Below are 19991 nucleotides of genomic sequence, written 5' to 3'. Positions count from 1 at the left end.
GCACATCTCAAATACCACTAGAAACTTCTGCTTAGGCAAATGTATTGAGCTTTTGATGGTAGTCCTGTAGCATCTCTGACTTGTTTTCCTTTGTACCTCCAACAGTAAAGGATCTCTGAATTTAGCAGTAAAGGTTTTCTTCAGTTGTTGCCCTAAAGCACTGATGACCATTGAATAAATTGTTTCAATATATGTTTCTTATATTTCCTTGTTAGTTATAGATGCAGAGATGAAAAAAAATTTATAATTTTAAGGATGAGTTTTGACTGCTGATCAACTTCTGAACAAGGTGAAAATAATTGAAACATTGTTAGAGAGACTCAAATAACAGTACAGTGCAACCATTTCACTAGAGAATTTTCAGAAAGAGAAAATTGAGAAACTTTTTTTCCTCAAGGTCCGTACAACCTTATTTCACCTCATGCTGAATGTGCTTGCCAAGAATTGAGTGTATTATTTTTACATAGGATACTTGAGTTACTGACTTACATGGACTCTTTTTTTTTCTTTTAGTGTTCCAGGAAATCCTGAAAAAATAAGCAATATTAATTGCCATAACAGTCTGCTGACTTACTCGTTAAAATCTGATTCATGTTTAAGCAGTTGTTTGTAAATTTTAAAGAAAGCTTTTGGTTTTACTCAGAACTCTGCATCTGTGTTTGTTTGTTTTAGATTGAGGAGGATACGTGGCAGAAATACTACCTGGAAGGAGTTGCAAATGAAATGTATACAGAATATCTGTCTAGTGCCTTTGTGGGTTTGTCCTTCCCTGCAGTTTGTGAGTAAGTAGAAATGCATATTAATACACATAAGCATTTGCCTTCTCTCAAGTGAAATCTAAGGTTTCTGCAGGAGACCTTTTCACTCTGTTACAGTCCTAATGTTGCTACATCAGATAGGATCCAAAAAATAAACATTAAAGCAATCACTTCACGGAAGTATTCCAAACATTGTAATGCCTGTTTTCAGAAGAGATTTGGAATTAAGTTTTTGTAAATGAAAGCATAAATGTTTTCAGTGTTAAAAAAATTCATCAGCAATCCATTTAAATTGAGTTATTTACTCATAAGTGCTGTCCTATTGTTTCTAATAATGATTCCCATTCTTTGAATCATGCTTGTCAGCATCACCATCTTGGCTTACATCCCATTCCAAGGAAACTATTCATTAATTGAAACAGATGTAGTGGAGTCATATAAGCAGTGTGGCATCTAGAGCTCTGTAGATCTGGTTGCAAACCACTTTTAACAAATGAAATATGTCAGAAAAAGTATGTCTATTCTGTAATGAGAAAGGAGTATTTGAAGCATATAGTATATAATCATAGCATAAGCCATGCTACAACTTGATTTCTAGAGACTGAAAATCCTTATATTTGTCCTAGAATGATTCTGTGAATGAGACATTTGTATACACAAAGTTTCTATGATAATTACTGTGGCCACAAACATAGTTAGGATAGTTTAGCACAGTTGTATTTCCTCTTATGTTGGCATTGCTCTTCATTACAGCCGTACCAAAAGGTCACAACAAAGACTGTGGACAGCTTTTGCTAGGGACTGTTCAAATGCTTAAAAAGAAACAGATCCTACTCGAAGAGTTTGATGTCTAACTAGATAACATAGAAAAACTTCTGCAGACTCCATTCTTAAAGGAGGAAATAGAGGAAGAAGTAAGATATCTCTCATGTAAAGGAGAATGATTTTGCTTTAAGTCCTCTCACTTCTCCCACCTTTTCTGATTTTTACACTAGCATAAACATAGGTTATGGCATAAGAATAAGGGAGAAACAACTGTTAGACAAATGTTATCTATTTTAAAATCTTTCTTTTTCTGGGATGTAGCTATGACAGAGCAGTCTTCAATTTGGTAGTAAAATGAAAGGGCTTACAATCCATCCCTCCACTGTGTTAACCAGACTGTGACTAGGTTATTGAGGGAAAATATTTATTACTACAAGCACAAAACTTTGCCTGGATATCTTGAAATAGAAAATCTCATAACGTATTCTAGAAATTTGTACTATATTCGGAATAAATGGTAATTTGTGCTGTTTACACTAATTACAATCATGAAAACTGAATCTCCATGCCAACCATTGTCAAACAGTTGAGTTTCTATACAAGTCCTTAGAAACATGTGACTGAGACTGTATTTGACATAAAGCTGACATTCATTTAACTATGCTGGTAGAGCTGAGATAAAATAATCAATAAAGAAAGGGCATTTATTGACATATAGAAACATGTCTAAATTTTGGAGCTCTCCTCAAGCATTTGAGTATCTGGAGGCTTAATTAACTGTGTTTCCTAGTTTAAATTAAAGAAAAAGATTTATCTCAAATTTTCCAACAGTTTAATAACTCTATTAAAGTCAGGTTAATTAAAGCACATTGAAAATTAAAATGTAGTGTTACATATTAATGAGTTTGGTGCATAGGTATTTTAATTACTGTAAGAATTGGGTATTCAATTTCCAGAAGAACCGAAGGACAGCAAAAAGTCCATTGCATTGGTTTGTGAAGGGGGAATAAAATCAGTGGACAGGCTCAGTGTGATCAACTACCCACAAAATATGCATACTTTGAGAACAGTTTTTGTAATTTAGGTTTTAAAATTCATGCAGTCAATGACATTTTAAAACTGAAGTTAAATGAAATGTGCTGCTTCCTCAGGTTATTGGTCTTAATTGCCAGTCTAGGAATGTGATTCTTTGGTAAATAGGCTGCCATACAGTTTAGATAAGAAACACAAAGAGAGTGCAGAAACATCTCCTCTTTCAATGGAGATGGGACATTCAATATTGGTGAAGAATTTCAAGCTTTTGATGTCAACACCAGGGTGAAGATTTAGATGGAAATAGAAGTTAGTAACGGTCTGCAAGTTTTATTTATAACTCTGAGTATATGTGGGTGTACTTTGTGAACATATTCCCACCAGTATATTTTCAATATGTGAATGTAATTCCTATCATTCTGTGCCCTTGGATATTGTTGGACCAGGTGTGGATGTTGCTGATTGAAGAATAAACTAACCAAACTGTCCCCCACTAGCACAGAGTCTTCTAGTGGGCCTTCTAACATTTACTAATGCAAGGCTAACCTTCACCGAGGTTCTAGGCCCACCATTCTCCACCCAAAAAGTTTCCGAGTGAGGCTAGCATGTCCATGGATTCACACTTGACCTAGCGGTGGAAACAGTATATGAAAGGTGTCCACTTGTCTTAATATATGTTAAATCAGGCCCATTTGCTGTTGGTTCTATTTTTGAAGTCACTCATTCAATCAAATGTCACAGCCATGTTTTAATAAAAGGCAAAATTATAGAGATGTCATTATCTCTGCATTTGTGTATCATATTGTTGCATGGTTTATAGCTATGGCATATATTCCCACCTTAGTCATGAAGTTTTTTGTATGTTTTTATAAAAGACCGTTTGGGGAGCTAATCACAGAAGTCTTAGAAGCTTCACTGTTGTGACAAAGGAGAGCTAAGTTAGGAGAGTAGGTGACACTCAGCACTTGTCTGCATTCTCTCTCAGCTCCACAACAGATTATTTCTCTTCTGGATATGTTCATAGTAGTAGCGCTTCCTAGTCTGAGAGTGACTCCAAATTAAGCCAGTGTTTCACAGAGCAAGGACAACCTGGGCTACCTGTAACTGTCAAGTTCTCGCTTCTATCTTTGGATCATTCTGTTCAACTAGATTTCTGACTTGTCACAGAGGGTGAGGTAAATCTTAGGCACTTTTGGACTCTTGAGATTTAAGCTACACTTAATATGACTGGTACAGTTTTCTGCCTCTCTGAAGCAGTGATGCTGAATCAGTCCATACCTGTTAAATTACGAGCTTTTTCCTGAACCCAGGATTTTATTCAACATTGCAGACGTGTGTCAAATTTTAGACTCAACAAACCTAAGCTCAGCTCAGGTAGTGGCCAAGCCACAAGACAGCCTCTAGACTGGCTTAGCTCTAAATGAAGTTTTCCATCTTCTGACTGTGATTAAAATCAGACTCTATCTGATTCTGCCTGAGACGTCTCCTATATTTAACACTTTCTTCCAAGTGCTCTCAGCAAAAGGTTGGCCACCCCCACTGCATCCACCCAACCAATGAATACGTGCTAAATATTCTCCTCAGGCACACCTGCGAGATAGCAAGAGCCAACGCATGAAAACAGATGTTGTGAGGTCCCACTGTGCTCCCTGATTTCATCTCAGTGGACAGCAACCTTTTCCCAAGTATGAAAAAGCTGCTTCAATAGAAAAGTATCCATAGATCAGCACAGAGGCCTTAGAGCTTCCCACAGTTCTTTCTTCTTTAATGCATTTAAAGTATGGAGGCCTATGTTACCATTACCAATGCTTACACCACGGTTTTGGATAACCTGGATTTTGCTACAATAATTAGTGGGCTAGTAATTACTAGACAAATTTTGGTTTATTAATTCAAAACTCTGTATGTGGGGCAGCTATGTTTCCTGTTCATACCTAGGAAACTAACAATACCCACTTTTATAAAGCAAGCATGGTTTCTTGGTGCTTAAAACCTTCAGTAGAGCTCTTATAGGAACAGTATCCTTACTTGGTTTTCTTATTCCAACATGATCAGTTTTACTGGGAGCCAGAAAGAACAGTGGAATGCTAGTTTTGTTTAGCAGGATAAGAGTACAGAAAAGTAATGAAAGACAAATACTTATGAAACTCCTTAGCCAAGTGTGGATTGGAGTAGGATGTATTCCACAACACTTCAGAGCAGTTCAAATCAGGAAGCAACTCATAAACCAAGATAGTATCTGATGTGGGAAATGCAGAGAAAAAATAATTTAGAGCTCTATATTGACATTTCTTACATTCAGTGTTTTCCTAACAGACAGGTCAGCAACCAAAAAACTGTTAAATATTCAGTTCACATTCTTACTACCATCCTAGCAATGGTAGTGGTATCCACTACTGTGAACAGCAGATTTATTTGCTCACCTGCTCTTGGTCTTGTCAACAACCACTGACTGGAACTGGTAGAAATAATTAATTTGTATGAAGTGCTTCTGTGTGTATAGAGAGAGACTAAGGTATGTCATTATGAGTGATGTATGTCACATTGCCACGAGTGACATAAGTCACTCTACTCACACTCTATTATATATTATTTATATAATGACTCATGAACCCACTAGAAAAGAGCCTGCTCTTTGTCAAGGTTCATCCATATTCTCTATATGCTTTTGTATTGAACTGTACACTTGATATTCTGTACTCCCTCTGGATGTCTACTTTTCCTGCTACCATGGATTCCTCATTCTCCTAGTAGTGTTCCAGTCTTGGAGGTCTTTTTCCACTGTGCTAGATTTAAAGAGTACTTTGACTTTTTTGATTGATTTATGCAAACCTTGGCCCACGTCAGTGTGTTTTTTATTTTTTTAATTTACGTTAATTGTTTACAACTCAATCTCGTAGAAATTAATAGAAGGTTTTTTCTTTTGGTCTTTGGATGACCTCATAAGATCTTGATCTCCTAAGGCAAAGAAAAAAGGCCTTCTGCACAGCTATACATGAGTGATATTCAACAAAATTACTGCCAAAAACTTTGTTAGGTCTATAGAATAGGTGCTTAAAAGACCCATACCAAATGCTCAACTTCTGCACGTGACAAGGCTGATAAACTTTCCTCCCCTCACCTCAATCTACTACCCTGTTGGAGACAGGAAGCTAGTCTATTGTAACCTTCAACCAGAGGATCATTTAAAGGCTGGGGGACAAGAACCTTTTCCAGATACTTCCCATGATAAGCCTTCAAAGATAAAATAGCCTCATATCATGATTTAACAAAGCAAAAGAAAAGAGATCAAAACTTGTATTCAGATACATCAGGGAAATGTTTACTGAAGTACTAAAGTACATTTGAAGTGTTGCCATGCAGGTGCTTTTGGCACTGTTTGTATGTACTACTTTTCATCAGTTTCAAATCTCTCTCCGATAACATCTATCGGTTCCTGACTCTGACTAAAGAAATTAAAAAGTGCATTCTTCAGTGTTTTGGCCATAAGCATGAACAATCTTTTTCATGCACTGAACCTGGCAATGGGTATTGCTTTGTAGCCAGTGATTCATAACTTTCAAAATATAAAATTTAATTGTGTTTCATTTTATTTGTCAGATGGGATTAGACTAGAAAACATACCTTGAATATGTTGTATCTCTGTGTCTCTTCACAGCTGAGATTATGGTTAAAATCCTAATCTGACATGGAACTGCCTGCTTAACTGAATCCTGTCTAGTAAACTAAACTCCTCACTGGCATTGTTCGCTTTTCATTAAGTTACTGATTCCATGATTTTAGTGGGGTTACTTCTGCTCCACATCAGTGTAAGATACATAGCGATCACAGATCTAGAAACATCTGCATGATTACACATACACATGGCACAGCTGTATTTTTTCATTTGTCTATATTTCTGAGTTGGCCTGTTAGGCTTTCTTATCCTTTTGCAGAATGCTCAAAGTTTTTACTGTCTTCCCAAGGTTGTAAATAATCAGTCAACAGTCATGTAAGATAAGCAGTATTTTAAGTGGAAATAACTGTAATAGTAGTTAAGTACTCTTACTTTTTGGGCAAATTTTCCAGTACTGGTAGCAACAGCACCAGTGCCTTCTGTATTATGTATGTGATAGATTTCAGCCAGTGGCTTTTCATTTCTTAGCATGTCTAATTTCTGATTCCTCCTCTAACTTCTGTTCTCATCTGCTCTTCTGTAGCATACTTAAGACCCAGCAATTCTAATGCAATAGTAGAAGTGCATGTAGTGATCTAGTAAGACACCTGTAAAATATATCTCAAATATTTTAACAAGACCCCCAAAAATCTTGCTAACAAACTTACCATTTGACACTTGATCAGATAACCACTTACATCGGTGCTTTTAAAGTTTTGAATAGTTCTGTGAAGTTCTACTATTGGAGTATTTGCTTACATTTTTTTCCTTGCCTGAGCAATACATGAGTCCTTGGCATCTGGAGGAACCCAGCTGTAGGTTGAAAGCAGAAGGTGCCCATGCTTTTGCCAGTTTCATGTGATTGGAAATTAGCTGAGCCTGACATTAACAAACCTTTTAAAGAGATATTTGGGTTATTATGTATATATATTATGATAATTTGTGTTCCAACATACAAACCTCATTGACTGCACTGGTTTTAGACACTGCTGCCCCATAAAAGTAAAGTCCCTGATATTCTCATACTTCCGACTCCTAAGGAACACAGTGTACTAGCAAGCATCAGAAAGCACTAGCTGCTAACGTGCATAAAAAATAGGTTGAAAAGTAGACAAAAATAGTATATTTATGAAAGAATTCTGATGTTGTAAGTAATTTTCTCAGCTTAAGATGCTACTATGGTACTACTTTTTTATCAGGAATGATATTTTTCCACATATTTTTCATTAGGTGAATAGCAATGTCATTTATTCTATATCAAAATACTTTTGCTAACTGCAGCTGAACCAAGGTATGGAAGTAGTTGAAAATACTTTTTCTCTCCTGAGGAGAGTACCTATTCCTTTGTCAAAAGTAGTTTAGCAAAAATGTTATAAGTGACCCCGAGGAAAAAAAATGAATGATTTATTGTGTACAAGACTTTAATCAAAAAAATTGTTTGAAAAGAAAAAAATTCCTTCCAGTAGATTTTCTAATTAAAATCTCTTTATTAATGTTTGGTACAAAAATAAATAATTAATAACTAATCAAGGTTATACCTTCATGTTTTGCTGCTCAGAAAGGAGAATGATAATTTCTTTAAATTCTAAATATCCCAGTACTTTCACATGCAAATGATACAGCAGGTATCTATGGTTAATTTATGCCAGTGATAGTCTTACCAGTAAAGAAGGAAGATTTAATGTCAAAACCAATTTATTTCTCTCTGGGTAGATAGAATCAGTCAGATTCAAATTCTTAAGAGCCTTTGTTCATGACCATCTGTGTTCATCAGTAGTTAGCAGATGATGCTGGCAGTTGAAAATAAAATAGAAATTAATGCCTCATGTACTGTCATTGACAATTCTTGTGCACTTCTACACAATAATTTGAGATAAAAAGTGTTCTAATTTCTTATTACAAGGTTCTTATGTATCAGGGGAAAAAAAGCAGGTATAAGATCTTTCTCTTTCTCATTTTAATCATAGCAAACTACATTTGCAGAATATAGTTAAATGCTGAGACTTATTAATCCTAATATTTAATTGCATGGCCAAGTGCGTGTAAACCTATTTGTTTTACCACTTAAATATTTTTAGTAAATCTATAGATAAGAATGAGATGCTGATGCCTTATACCAATCTCTTCATGTTGGCTTTTTTGTTTGTTTCGTTTTGTTTTTTTTTTAAATGAAGATATATAGATAGATAGATTACCAAATACTGCACAGAAGTGAAACTAAGAGAAGTTAAGTATGTTTCCTAAAGGAATGCAGGTGGTCCAAATAAAAAAACCCATAGGTTTAGAACTCCTGACATTCATGGCTCATAAAGTTGTATTTTACATCATCTTCTTTAAAACAGATACATAATAGTCTTAATACGACATATAGGATACTCTAGTGTTACTATATTTGCAAATTGATTTTTTTTTAATTTTTATTTTTTTGACGCTGATAGTCAGGCTTCATTTACCTGTTAATATTGTGGGAGGAGACAGGCTAATAGAGAATTCAGTAACTATCAGGATTTTGTCTGCCCATTCCTGACATTGGCTGGAGTTCTGGAGCTAGAATAAGACTTTTAATTGATTCTGAAAAAAAGTTAAATGAATCTTCCCCCTATCTGTGTTTTTGTGTTACTTCCCAATACTGAGATATCACCTGCCTCCCCAGACATGGAGATTACAGAGGTACTTTTACAATCCCTCAAAAGGAAAATTTTTGAAGAAAAAAATATGCTCAAGTATTACACGGCAAAACTTAAACAATGCAAAGTAAGTTTTATTGTATATATCCTTATGTGATATGCAGCACATTGCCTCAGCATTGTCAGTACCCCTACATCCATGCTTCTCTCTAATTTTTTATTCTCTTATCCTGAAGAAATAGCAGAAATTAACTGTTGACAGTGATTTCTGAAACTTATTATAGAAATGGAACAATATCAGTTCAGCAGCCAATTCCTTGTCTTCTGCTAAGTATATGACTGATGCAAAGTATGCAGAATATTGCTTAATTTGTTTAAAGAAAATAATTAGTATTGAAATATATGCAAAAATATTAATAACACTGAAGTAAGGAAGTTGGTAGGGAAGCACTGAGCACTGGAAAAGTTAATGTATCATATAGAAGATGGCAGCCATCTAATTGAAAGGTGAGCCCTAGAATAATTTGTGATAAATTTGTAGAACAGGAAGCAAGTAGCATTGAATTTGCATACACTTCAATGACAAAATTGGAGAATGGAGAATTATTTAAAAAAAAATGGTTAGTTTCTTTGTTTATTCTCACAGAGCCTATTAGCTTGAAGCAAATGGTGGTGTGCTAACTCACAGTTCTACAAGTCTTTGAGTTGTTTTAATAAATAGCCACTTGTACAGACTTTTACAACTGAAAAAAAATGTGTAATACAGTATAAGAATGTACTTCCCATATAGTGGTCAGAAATTGCTTCCAGTCATGCTGTTCCTTTGTGACAGTAGTTGGCAAATACTGACTTATCAATAGTGTATTCTCATTTTAGTTCAGTACATACCTATTTTCTAAGGAATGCACACTTCAACCAATGTATGGCTGAATTCCAGCAAAGATTTGAAAAATTTCCTCAAGACATGCACAACTATAGCCAAATGCAATTTTATGTTGTGTATCATTACCTTTATTCTTGTTGCTTAAGTAGACTTAGTAACATAGTGTGTTGGTGCTTATGCTGCTGTTCTCAACTTCTCAGTTTATATTTTTAGGAAAATATGTGTTCATTATCTTCAAAATAGAAAGACCTTAATATATGTTCTGTGTATACCTAGCTGAAAAAATGAGAAAAGATCTTAGTGTAAGTTCTCATAGAAAATACATACCCTGCAGCCATCTCTCCATATGTGATGTTGGTGTGAAAAAGGACTGACTCTTGGCCTTTTTTTTTTCCTGCAGACTGGTGTTTGCGAAACTAAAGCTCTTAATGATAGCCATAGAATACAAGTCGGAAAAACGAGAAAGCAGGTATGTCCAATGTCTACAAATTTTGAAGTTCAGGAATGCACTGTCAAGAATTTTGCCTGCTTTTTTTTCCCAGAGTGAACACAGCCATTCTTATCCTTTTGAAACATTTCAGAGTATAATTAGCATTCCATCACATTGCACCATTTCATATACCGCTGAAAGGCTTTTATTTCTGCACTATTCTTCTTCCCTAAAATTAATTCAAGTCAGAACATTTAGTAGAAGTCAGGGGACAGTGATACATATGTCCTGTCTCCAGAAGTGCAATTCATTTTTACTTAAACAAAAACTTACAATGTTTTTGTTAATAGTCTATCAGTTTTAATTGGAGGTCCAACTTATTTTACTGAAAATGGAAAAGTAGAAAACAGATGTGATATTGAAACTCATTATAGCTATGTGTATTCTCAAAATAATAATTTCATTTAAATCAGTTTGGAAGAACCAATTTAGCTAGGATACAAGATAAACAGAAATATAGGATAAACATAGTATTTGTATGGTATCTGTTCTGACAAAATTTGCATATATGAATAACATCATGAAACTGGAAAAGATTAATTAAGCCTTGAAATTACCAACTGGTTGACTCCTTTCCTCAATGAAAAAGAGAAAAAATCATTATTATTAGTACAGAATCACAGACAGGAAAAGAAGTGTTTCTTGTGGGTTTTTTGTACAAAAATTCTTTTAAATCTGAGTGAACATTGGAGTCAATCTTCTATCAACTTGTCCACCAGTGCTTTACACAACATTCATTTTTGTATAACAAAAATGTTAAAAGTGTGCACTGCAACATGTGGAGGAGCATATAATAAAAATATGACAATACTGACCCTGAGCTGAATTTTATTTTCTTCTGTCAAAAATTACATTCTTTACTACTGTAGTAAATCTGGAATGATACATATTAGTTCATCTTATTTTTGGCCACTAATTAACTAAAACTTTAAAGGGTAATTGTTTCTCCTCACGGGAGAACCAATTCTGTCATTTGAGCTCATGCCACAATTTCTGAGGTTTTGAGAGTTTATTTTAATGTTTATTATTAAATGTTGTCATTTTTCTCTACTAAAAATATCTATAAAACCTATGTGGGACATCTGACATGGAAAACACAATGTTACCACTGTTTATAAGAGTATTTCGATGACCTATAGTAGGTTTTGCTTGATTCTTTCCTATGTTATAAAGTGACATGTGAAATGGTGTATGTGCTATTGGATATTATTTTTGTCCACACTATGCTGATTAAGAAATCCCTTTTTTTTTTCTTAAATATCAGATTTTTTTTTTTAATGTTTCCAGCTCCCATGGGCTCTTAAAATACTTTTCCATTGAATGATCTCATTCTGCATTAGCTAATGTAAAGCAAATGGTTTATTATTCTTTTGTCTCTGAACAGTTTAATCTCTTCCTAGAAAAAAGAAAAATACAGTAGTAACAGCAGTGGAACTATTTATCAGATTTTGTATTTCCAATATTAGAAAATACTTAGTTTCTGTTGGTTCTCCTAAGAATTATTGCCCAACTTTAGGCTGTCATTACTTCAGTTGTCATTTACTTACATAAGTGCTAATATTACAGTCTTTTTCAGTAATAACAGATAAATCATGGCTTCCTTATCATTCTTTGCACTAACTTCAGTGGGAGTTGGATTGAGTTCCTAGTCACAAGGTGATGCAGAGGATCTCACAAAGAGTGCGATACAATCATATATTCCTTCTTACTTAAAGCCATGCAGGTAACAGTTCACAATTAATGAATTTGGTAGGAAAAAAGAGCCTAAAAATTGCAGGAAACAATACTAACAAAGGGACGTTAACAGCTGGATTTTGTGAATCCATATGTAACAAGAGAAGAGCATGTAAGTTAGCCACATATTCTTATAACCCTGATCCACAGTAATATCTGCTGACTTTATTAACCAGTGATAATTTTATAGTCACTGTTTGGTGAATCACAGAGCTACCTGCAGAATAGCTTTACTGTTCTACTTGTTCCTGTGCTCTTCAACCCAAATATGTTAAGTACATATTTGCGGTTTTCTGAGCTGGAGCCTTTTAGTCTAACCAGAAAGGTAATGGAACAAAAGTTCAGTTTCTCACTTCTTAGGTATACTTGCATTTCCTTGCATCTTATTAAATGAAAAGGTGGGGAATTCAGATAAAAACTAGAATAACATGGTTTACAAGTGCAAGCTGTCATTGAACAAGATAAATTTGCATTTACCGTTTATGTTTGTTGATGCTGACTTTGGAAATATTTTATTCTACTTAGTATCTTAAGTTCTTCATTGGTAATTCTTCATAAAGTGAAAGGGGAACTGATAATGGTACCCTTGTAGCTTTCACTCTTTATGAGAGTGACCAACAGTAGGTATGTGCTGATTTATTTTATGATTATAGTTTAGATTCATATTTTGTAAAACTGTTGAGAGGTTTTACATAGTTTACTATTTAGAGCAACAATGATAAGTATAAATAAAAATTTAGAATATTATCTAGGTGGCACCCTTTTATTAAGATCTAGTATTTCCCACCATAGCTGAGACAGGTCTAGGACCAGTATTTTTAGGAGAAGGGGAAATTTTCAAAGCATTCTTTCTGCCTAAGGATTGAGAAGATCTTAGTCCCATCAGTTTAATTTTTGTTACTAGTCATAATAGAATATCTACTTAAGTAAACTACATATCTGATTTTTTACTTACGCACGGAGTTTCCTTTTAAGATTAGTTTCATCTGCCTTCATCATTTTGCACTCGGAGCAAAAGTAGTGCAAAGTGAATTCAGAAGTGTGTGCAGGTCTCAAAAGTGGTAATGTGAGGGCATTCTAGATTTCCTAATCCCCTCTTCAAATTTTCACCTTGGTGTAAAGGATCAATCCTAGTACCATTTTAAGTCAACGGCAGAATTTTCATTGACTTTGTTAATGTCTTCTAACATGTAGAGTGGCATAAATACTCATTTACCTATGCACTTTTTTTCTTCCAGGCAGTCTCCTAGATGCCAGTTTTCTAAAGCTTTCTGATTTGCAGCTAAATTCTGTTAACTCTACTATAGGGAATTTGAGATCAATAGTAATTTTAAATCATCAGAACTCTATCCAAGCTAATATTAATGTACAAGTTAGCAGAAACTGAGCTTCCTGCTCGCAGTTGGTTTTTTTTCTCCTTTTTTTTCCTGACTCCTAATAAAGCTACATGAAACAGTAAGCACACCTTGATAACAAGTTTTGACAGTATTACATTGTTAATTATAAACAGTTTATGATTTTACAAGATTACTTAAACCAGAATTTAAAAGTTTCCAAGCCTAAATACAGGTATTATAGATATGATAAACACAAACTCATTTTCAAATCATGGATAAAGTATCTATAGTATGCTTATCTTTTTAGGCAACTGTTTCTCATCAAGGTATCTTAAAGATTAATTAAATCAGCCATGATTAGATTTTTTTTTTCTACCTTTACATTTATATATTTACTAATGTTTAAATTACTGCTCAGTTATCACGGAAACCTCTGAATTTACAAAACATGACTGAGTTTAGTGGGTTTCTGATCAGCTACTAAGGTCTGCACTTTAGTAGTTCCAGGTCACAATATGAGTTAGCCATTACTTCATCTCTAATTAGTATCAGGGAATATTATAATCAGTTATTAAGAGCAGGAAGCACTTCTTAAATAAGTTTTTTTGTCCCTGATGCAAGCCAAATACTTTAGCTTAAAAAATGGTATTTCTTAGTTCATTTGTAGAGAGGTTTTGTTTCTTCTGTAGAAAAAATGCTAAAGGAACATGAAGAACATCAACCTGAAAATGTCCCAGCAGAGCTTGCTGAATAGATAGCAAAAAATACCAGTTCAAAATGCAGACATTCAAATACCTCATCTGAAATCCCTTTTAGATATATTTTTGCCTTCCTTTCTCCCTTGTATTTTTATCTTTTTTCCACATGAGTAAGCAAGAAGGAAAGCCTAACTAGGATTCTTTCCTCCTGCACCCCGTGTTTACTCCTCTTGTTAATTTTTCTCTTTGTCTATCCATATATTTGTTCTCATTCTCAGCAGAAAAACCTTTGAGCCTTGAAGACTTTTAAATAAAGGGTTTTTTTGCTTTTGCTTTGGTGTCAGTTGATTTCTTATCAAAGTGTTTGATTTGCAATTTTTTTTCTTGTCGTTTGCAGAAGCCGAAAGCGGTATGCCCTCTTCGTTACCTTTCCTTCCAACCTCAATCCTACCTCCACTCCTTCTAACTTCAGGACTAATTCCTTGCCAAGAACACAGGAAGATAACATCTTTGTCTATCTTTCTCTGTATATACACACACATATATACATATATATATATATATTCATCTGTCTATGTGTGTATATATATATATATCTGTGTGTATATTTATATATGAGCCCCCAATCTCAAAGAGGAGAGAGAATAGCATTTTGTCTCTCCATTGGTTCTCGTGACTCACGCACTAACTTCTTTGCAGGAAGTACAAAATGAAACAGTATAAGTTTTTTAGGCTTTTTCCCCCTGTCCCCTTGTGGAGTCATTGGTGTAACAGATTGTTGCATTTGAAAAGTAGACTTTACTGTTAACATCTCCCCTCCTCTTTTTTCATTTGTACTGTATCATGATGATGTATATTTCGTCTTTACCAGCCCTTGTGCTACCATATTGTCTCCATATTCACACCTTCATTGATGTCCTTCTTTCCCCAGAGTCTTCCTTCAAAACACGTCTTACAATACAGTAGTTCATGTTCTCTTGTAGCCTCACCTTCCATTAACAACAACCAAATACCTGATTCTTTGCATTGCTGGTCCTGTTTTGAGCCCAGTTATTCACAATACAGTACTCATCAAAGCTATTGTACTGTTCCAGTGACAGTGCCATGGATAGTTTGTACTATATGTCACTTTCATTTTAATGACATTTATTAAGCTCATTTATGAAGATGTTACCGAATGTATTTGTTTCTCAGTTTTGGTTTTTCTTTGGGATGGCATGTTTTGCATTTTCTTTTGGTATACCATGCTGTGAGCCCCTCTCTGGTCTACATTCTATCTTGCTGCTATTGGTTTGGATGAAGTAAATAAGGCATGCTCTTCCATATCCTCTCCTCTCCTCATCTCTCTTCCCCATTCCAGCTTTGTTTTTTCTAACTGCTTATAGCAGTCTGTCTGACTGTCAGTGGTGCTCTTTGGAGACCCATTCTTGTTGTCCAGGGATTTCAATTTCCTTCTTCATCATACTCTCCAAACTTTACTTTCTGTGTCTGTTCTGTTGCGTGTGTTGTTAGCGTTACGTTTATTTAATTTTTAGTCTAATTCTCCTGTGGTTTCTGAGTAGATGTGTGAAAAGAGAGGTGGCTTCCTGTCAGTTTGGCATTATTGATATGATCCAACTGCAGAGAAGTTACTGCAACACTTAGCATCTTCAAGGATCTGCAGTTGTTGCACCTCTACTTTGCTTCTTGCTTTTTAAGTATATATTATCTTGTGGTGAAGGCATGTTAACGCTGGCATGATGAGCAATATGAAGAAGTGTTGTACCAAGTGAAGTTGCTTGCTCCCAGAATAAAGTCTATTGTGCTGCTTCATTGTACTGATAATCAGTCACTTCTGGAACCAGAAGAAATAATTTAATTGTTTCAAAGTGTATTGAATTCACCAGCACCGTTGAACTAGTTTGGACTATGCCCTGATAAAATACCTCATGCACATCCTGTACACCATGACTTAGTAGTTACTATTGTAAAGAACTTAACTCCTGGGAGCAACCTTTTATATGCTTGTAGTAATTAAGCTTTAATATACTGTAGCATGTAATGTGCACTGTGTCTTTTGCCTTGTATTCTTTTTAGTGTCTTACTGGATTTTTCTGTGTAGAGCAATATGGATCTGAATTAATGTCAATGATAGAGCCCAGAAGAAAGAAGCAATGCTTATAAGTTACAATCCGTGTGAAGCTGGTATGCACGCAACTCCCACTGTGGGATTTGCGCACCTACCCTCACACTCCACTTTAAAACATACCCTGAAACAAAAAATATTGTCTCAAACTAATTTTGTAATTCTCATTCTATAGCTGCATGAATGACGTGGTACATTTTAAAAGGCCATTATGCTAATAGTGGTGCATTTCATCTGGGCATGGCATGAAACAATCACGAATAATATCTGGTGTTATTTAAAAATGTGGTAGCTATAGTCAGTAATACCACATAGTCATCTTTTAGATAATGTATTAGTAGTACTTAAAGAATATTATATCTTCCTGATTACTAGATGATATTGCTACTGTTTCAGTCACATGGGGAATGGTACAGTACATCTACCACAAGGTTTAAAACAGAGTTGTTACAGCTTTTGTCATTTGTTTAGTCAAAATTTTGCCATTTGTGTTTTATTTAATTCAACAATTGATCTTTTCTTTTTTTAGACAAGGATGATGGCAGTTACAAAGGTAGCCATAAATCTGAAAAAAAAAGGGAGTGTTACTGAATCAGACAAGTTTCCTTGATGCAGGGATGAACTGTTCCATTGGTCACTGATAACGGGATTAATCTCACCTAACTTTATCAAACTCAACGTTAGATGTTTATTATCCAGACTTAGTTCATGATTGCAAGGGGAGAGAGAGACAGTTCTTGAAAGCAGCTTCCATTCTAAGACAGATGAGATGGAACCCACCTTGAGTGCTGTCTAAAATGTAACCTTGAAAGTAAGAACAAACAAGAATCGTACATAACTGAGGCTGCTGACAAGGAAAATTCTTAAAAGAACTCTTCCAGTGTATGTCTCTACTGATTGACCTTATCTATATCTTCCAGTTTTTAATCTTCATATAGTACTGTTAAAATGTTGTTATCCTTGCCTGTTTTCTGTGCCGTACTTGCTGGGCATCTCCACATGCCTTTGGCAGCTCAGTGTTAAGACCTTTACTGCACCTCTTCCATCTTAATGAGATCCCCCATTTTTTTTCCTCAGAGAAGACTGACAGTTATACAAATCTAAGAGTCATCTACTGTATAAATGCTATGTCTAGATTAAGAGTTCAAAGTTATGTCCATTTACAACTTCAGTAATAATGGAAACCTACTCAGTTTCAAGCTGTGGAAAGCAAATTGTGGAGCCATGCCACTTAGCAAGTGGCCTACCAATAAATACATACAGTGTAGTAATGGTTCAGACTCTTAATGCTGATTGGTTGTTTTTTTCCATGTGGTTCACATAGAAGGTAGCTGAATATTATAGAAAGCTACAGGAAATATTTTTTATCTCCTACTGAAATTCTTGGATACTGAAAATTTATTAGAAATACTGTTTTATGTATTCTAATAACATGAAAAGATATCAGCCATCAAACTTTCTAATGCTGTTTCAACACAAGAAACATAATTTGAGTCCAACATGTATGATATTTGAAAGCAGGAGACAAATAAACATCACTCAACAGCAGAAATGAGTAAAAAATAAATAGTTGGGGGGAATTATTCCTGCCCTGAAATGTCAGTTCACAAATTGTCCTACAGTTCAAACGTCCAACTATCAGGTTCTCCATCAAATATCTTTAAGTTCAACAAAATATGGAAGACCTGCAAATAGTAATCAAAACCTTAGCTCACTTTTAATGCTTTAAGGGAAGACATAATATGGTATTGTTTATCTAGATCACAATATTGTTGTATTGTGCAGTCAATCTTCCATGCACTAGCAAAAAGGTATTGGGCAATGCTCATGTTCTGGGGTACTTTCAGGTAAATAAGAATGGATGAACAGATATTTACATATATCTGTATTATACTGAAGGTAGCATGTATACTTAAAACATCAGAAAGGTATAATCCAACAAGTGAGTAAATTGATCAAAATTAACACAGTTACTAACAGATATCTATTCTCCACTGACATATGAAAAAGTCATCATGTCCTATCTTAACTTTTCATTGAATAATCTTTGTAAAGACATCCATAAGTCTTACTCCAGAATTTTTCTGACCACATTTGAATTTTTCATTTTTTTTTAAACTGTGCATCTCAAATGTGCACTAATTCCCATTTGTGCATCACCTGCTTATATTTCAGTGAGTCTGGGAACTCAGTTTCAACTGTATAGATACTATTGTTCCTAATTCTTTCCTGAGCTTTAAGTGTTCAATGCCAGGTTGGATGGGGCTTTGAGCAATCCGTTTTAGTGAAAGATATCCCTGACCATGGCAGGGGGGTTCGAACTAGATGGTCTTTAAAGGTCCCTTCCAACCCAAACTATTCTATGATTCATTCTATGATTCCTGAGAGTACAACTGAATTCAAGGGTGATTTCTACATTTTTGATGTGTGATATTTTCATTGCTCTTAGATGCGTGATCTTGCATCTAGTCACCAGTGAATCTTATTTAGCAAATAGACTAACTTTTGCTAGACGTCAGATAAGTGTAAAGCAGAGGTTTCCAAACTGCACATTCTGTTCCACAATATAAATTGTTGTATTATCACAGAGTAATGGAACTGCCTTCTTCGAAGTTCATGCTGGTGAATTACATTAAATTCCAATTAAACACATTAAATAATATTTAGTTTACACATGTTCAATTTGCATGGCTGTAATTGCCATGTGTTCTAAATGTTCATGTATGAAAGAGCAAGCAAGGCAAAAGATTTTTTTTTTTTTTTTGCAGTGACATGTGACCCCTGTCATGAAATGCTTTGTCCTGAGGAATGTATTTCTGGAACTGGAATTGTTAAGGAAATTGTGACTAAAAGTTTTTTGAGCTTGCTATTACTTGATTAGTTTCTGAGGTAACCTAACCTAGCAAAGTTACAAAATTATAAAATTTGATCAAGACCTCAGAAGCTTTTAAAGTATTTGGCATTTCTTGCTCGATTTCATGAGCTGATTTAGGAGATTAAAAAATCAAATTGTATTTTATGATAAAAATATATTTGAAAGAATCAGGGATGTCATTTTCAACAGCATTTTTTCCAGTGTGTGGCACAGAATGTGTATGGATTAGCCATATATATTGCTATAAAACGTAATGAGTTTCTGTCCTTTTTTGCCTTTTCCTACATCTTCCTTTATCTGCAAAACTCCCCAGCCTTGGAGATACATAAAAATAAGACATTAGCTGAAGTTTTCTCTCTTAAAACTCCAATTTACTTTGCCATGTACTTATCCTCTCAACTGTGGGGATATATATATGTGCATATTTTCATGAGCTACTTAAACAGATACATGCATCTCTAAATAACTGATGGATGCATTCTTGGTATGCTCATAAGCCTGTTTTATTTTTCTCTGTCCTCTTTGTTCCCTAGATTCTATTCTTTTAATTCAAAACATTTCCCTTGCTGTACATTTTAGAGTGAGCGCTTATCAAAGCATAACTTTAGCTAATGACACTACAGGTCTCATAAGAAATAATTCAATTGCTGCTTTAATAAGCAGCATATTTAATAAATCCATATAGAGTCAGTAGAAATTGCTCATGATTTTGCTCTGGTTAAATATCAGTGTGTATATAAACCCAAAGCTTTATGAGCCTTTGCTGTAACTCTTTGCCAATAGCAGTGATGGGGCAAATTAATTTTTATTCCCAACAGAAGATTTTGCTGCTGGGGTCATACTGCATTAACTGTGATCACATCTATGTTTTGTGGCTATAAATACATTGTATTGTAAAAATAAGTATATGTGAATGAAGTATAAGATCTGACAAAAATAAAGTCTATACACTGACCCATCTGAATTGATTTAATGTGTCTCAGAAAACCTTGAGATACAAAATCATGCTCAC

General features: G+C 34.7%; 1 protein-coding gene across 36 annotated transcripts in view; it reads left to right on the top strand.

Annotated features, from left to right (window-relative positions):
• The window catches only part of KCNMA1 (potassium calcium-activated channel subfamily M alpha 1), a 527339-nt gene that overhangs the window by 388218 nt on the left and 119130 nt on the right, over positions 1–19991 (top strand). For 22 of the 36 annotated variants that reach the window (XM_041127120.1, XM_030030358.2, XM_030030356.2 and 19 more), the window contains 3 exons: positions 673–782; positions 10121–10189; positions 14377–14388. In XM_041127120.1, coding sequence (XP_040983054.1) covers positions 673–782; positions 10121–10189; positions 14377–14388 — 191 coding nt within the window. The remainder of the gene's footprint in view (positions 1–672; positions 783–10120; positions 10190–14376; positions 14389–19991) is intronic. The other 14 variants (XM_030030361.2, XM_030030369.2, XM_030030368.2 and 11 more) reach the window with 1 other exon arrangement.

This window comes from Aquila chrysaetos, chromosome 11 (assembly GCF_900496995.4).
Source record: "Aquila chrysaetos chrysaetos chromosome 11, bAquChr1.4, whole genome shotgun sequence".
NCBI classification, from domain to species: Eukaryota; Metazoa; Chordata; class Aves; order Accipitriformes; family Accipitridae; genus Aquila; species Aquila chrysaetos.
This window is presented reverse-complemented; position numbering and strand designations above follow the sequence as displayed.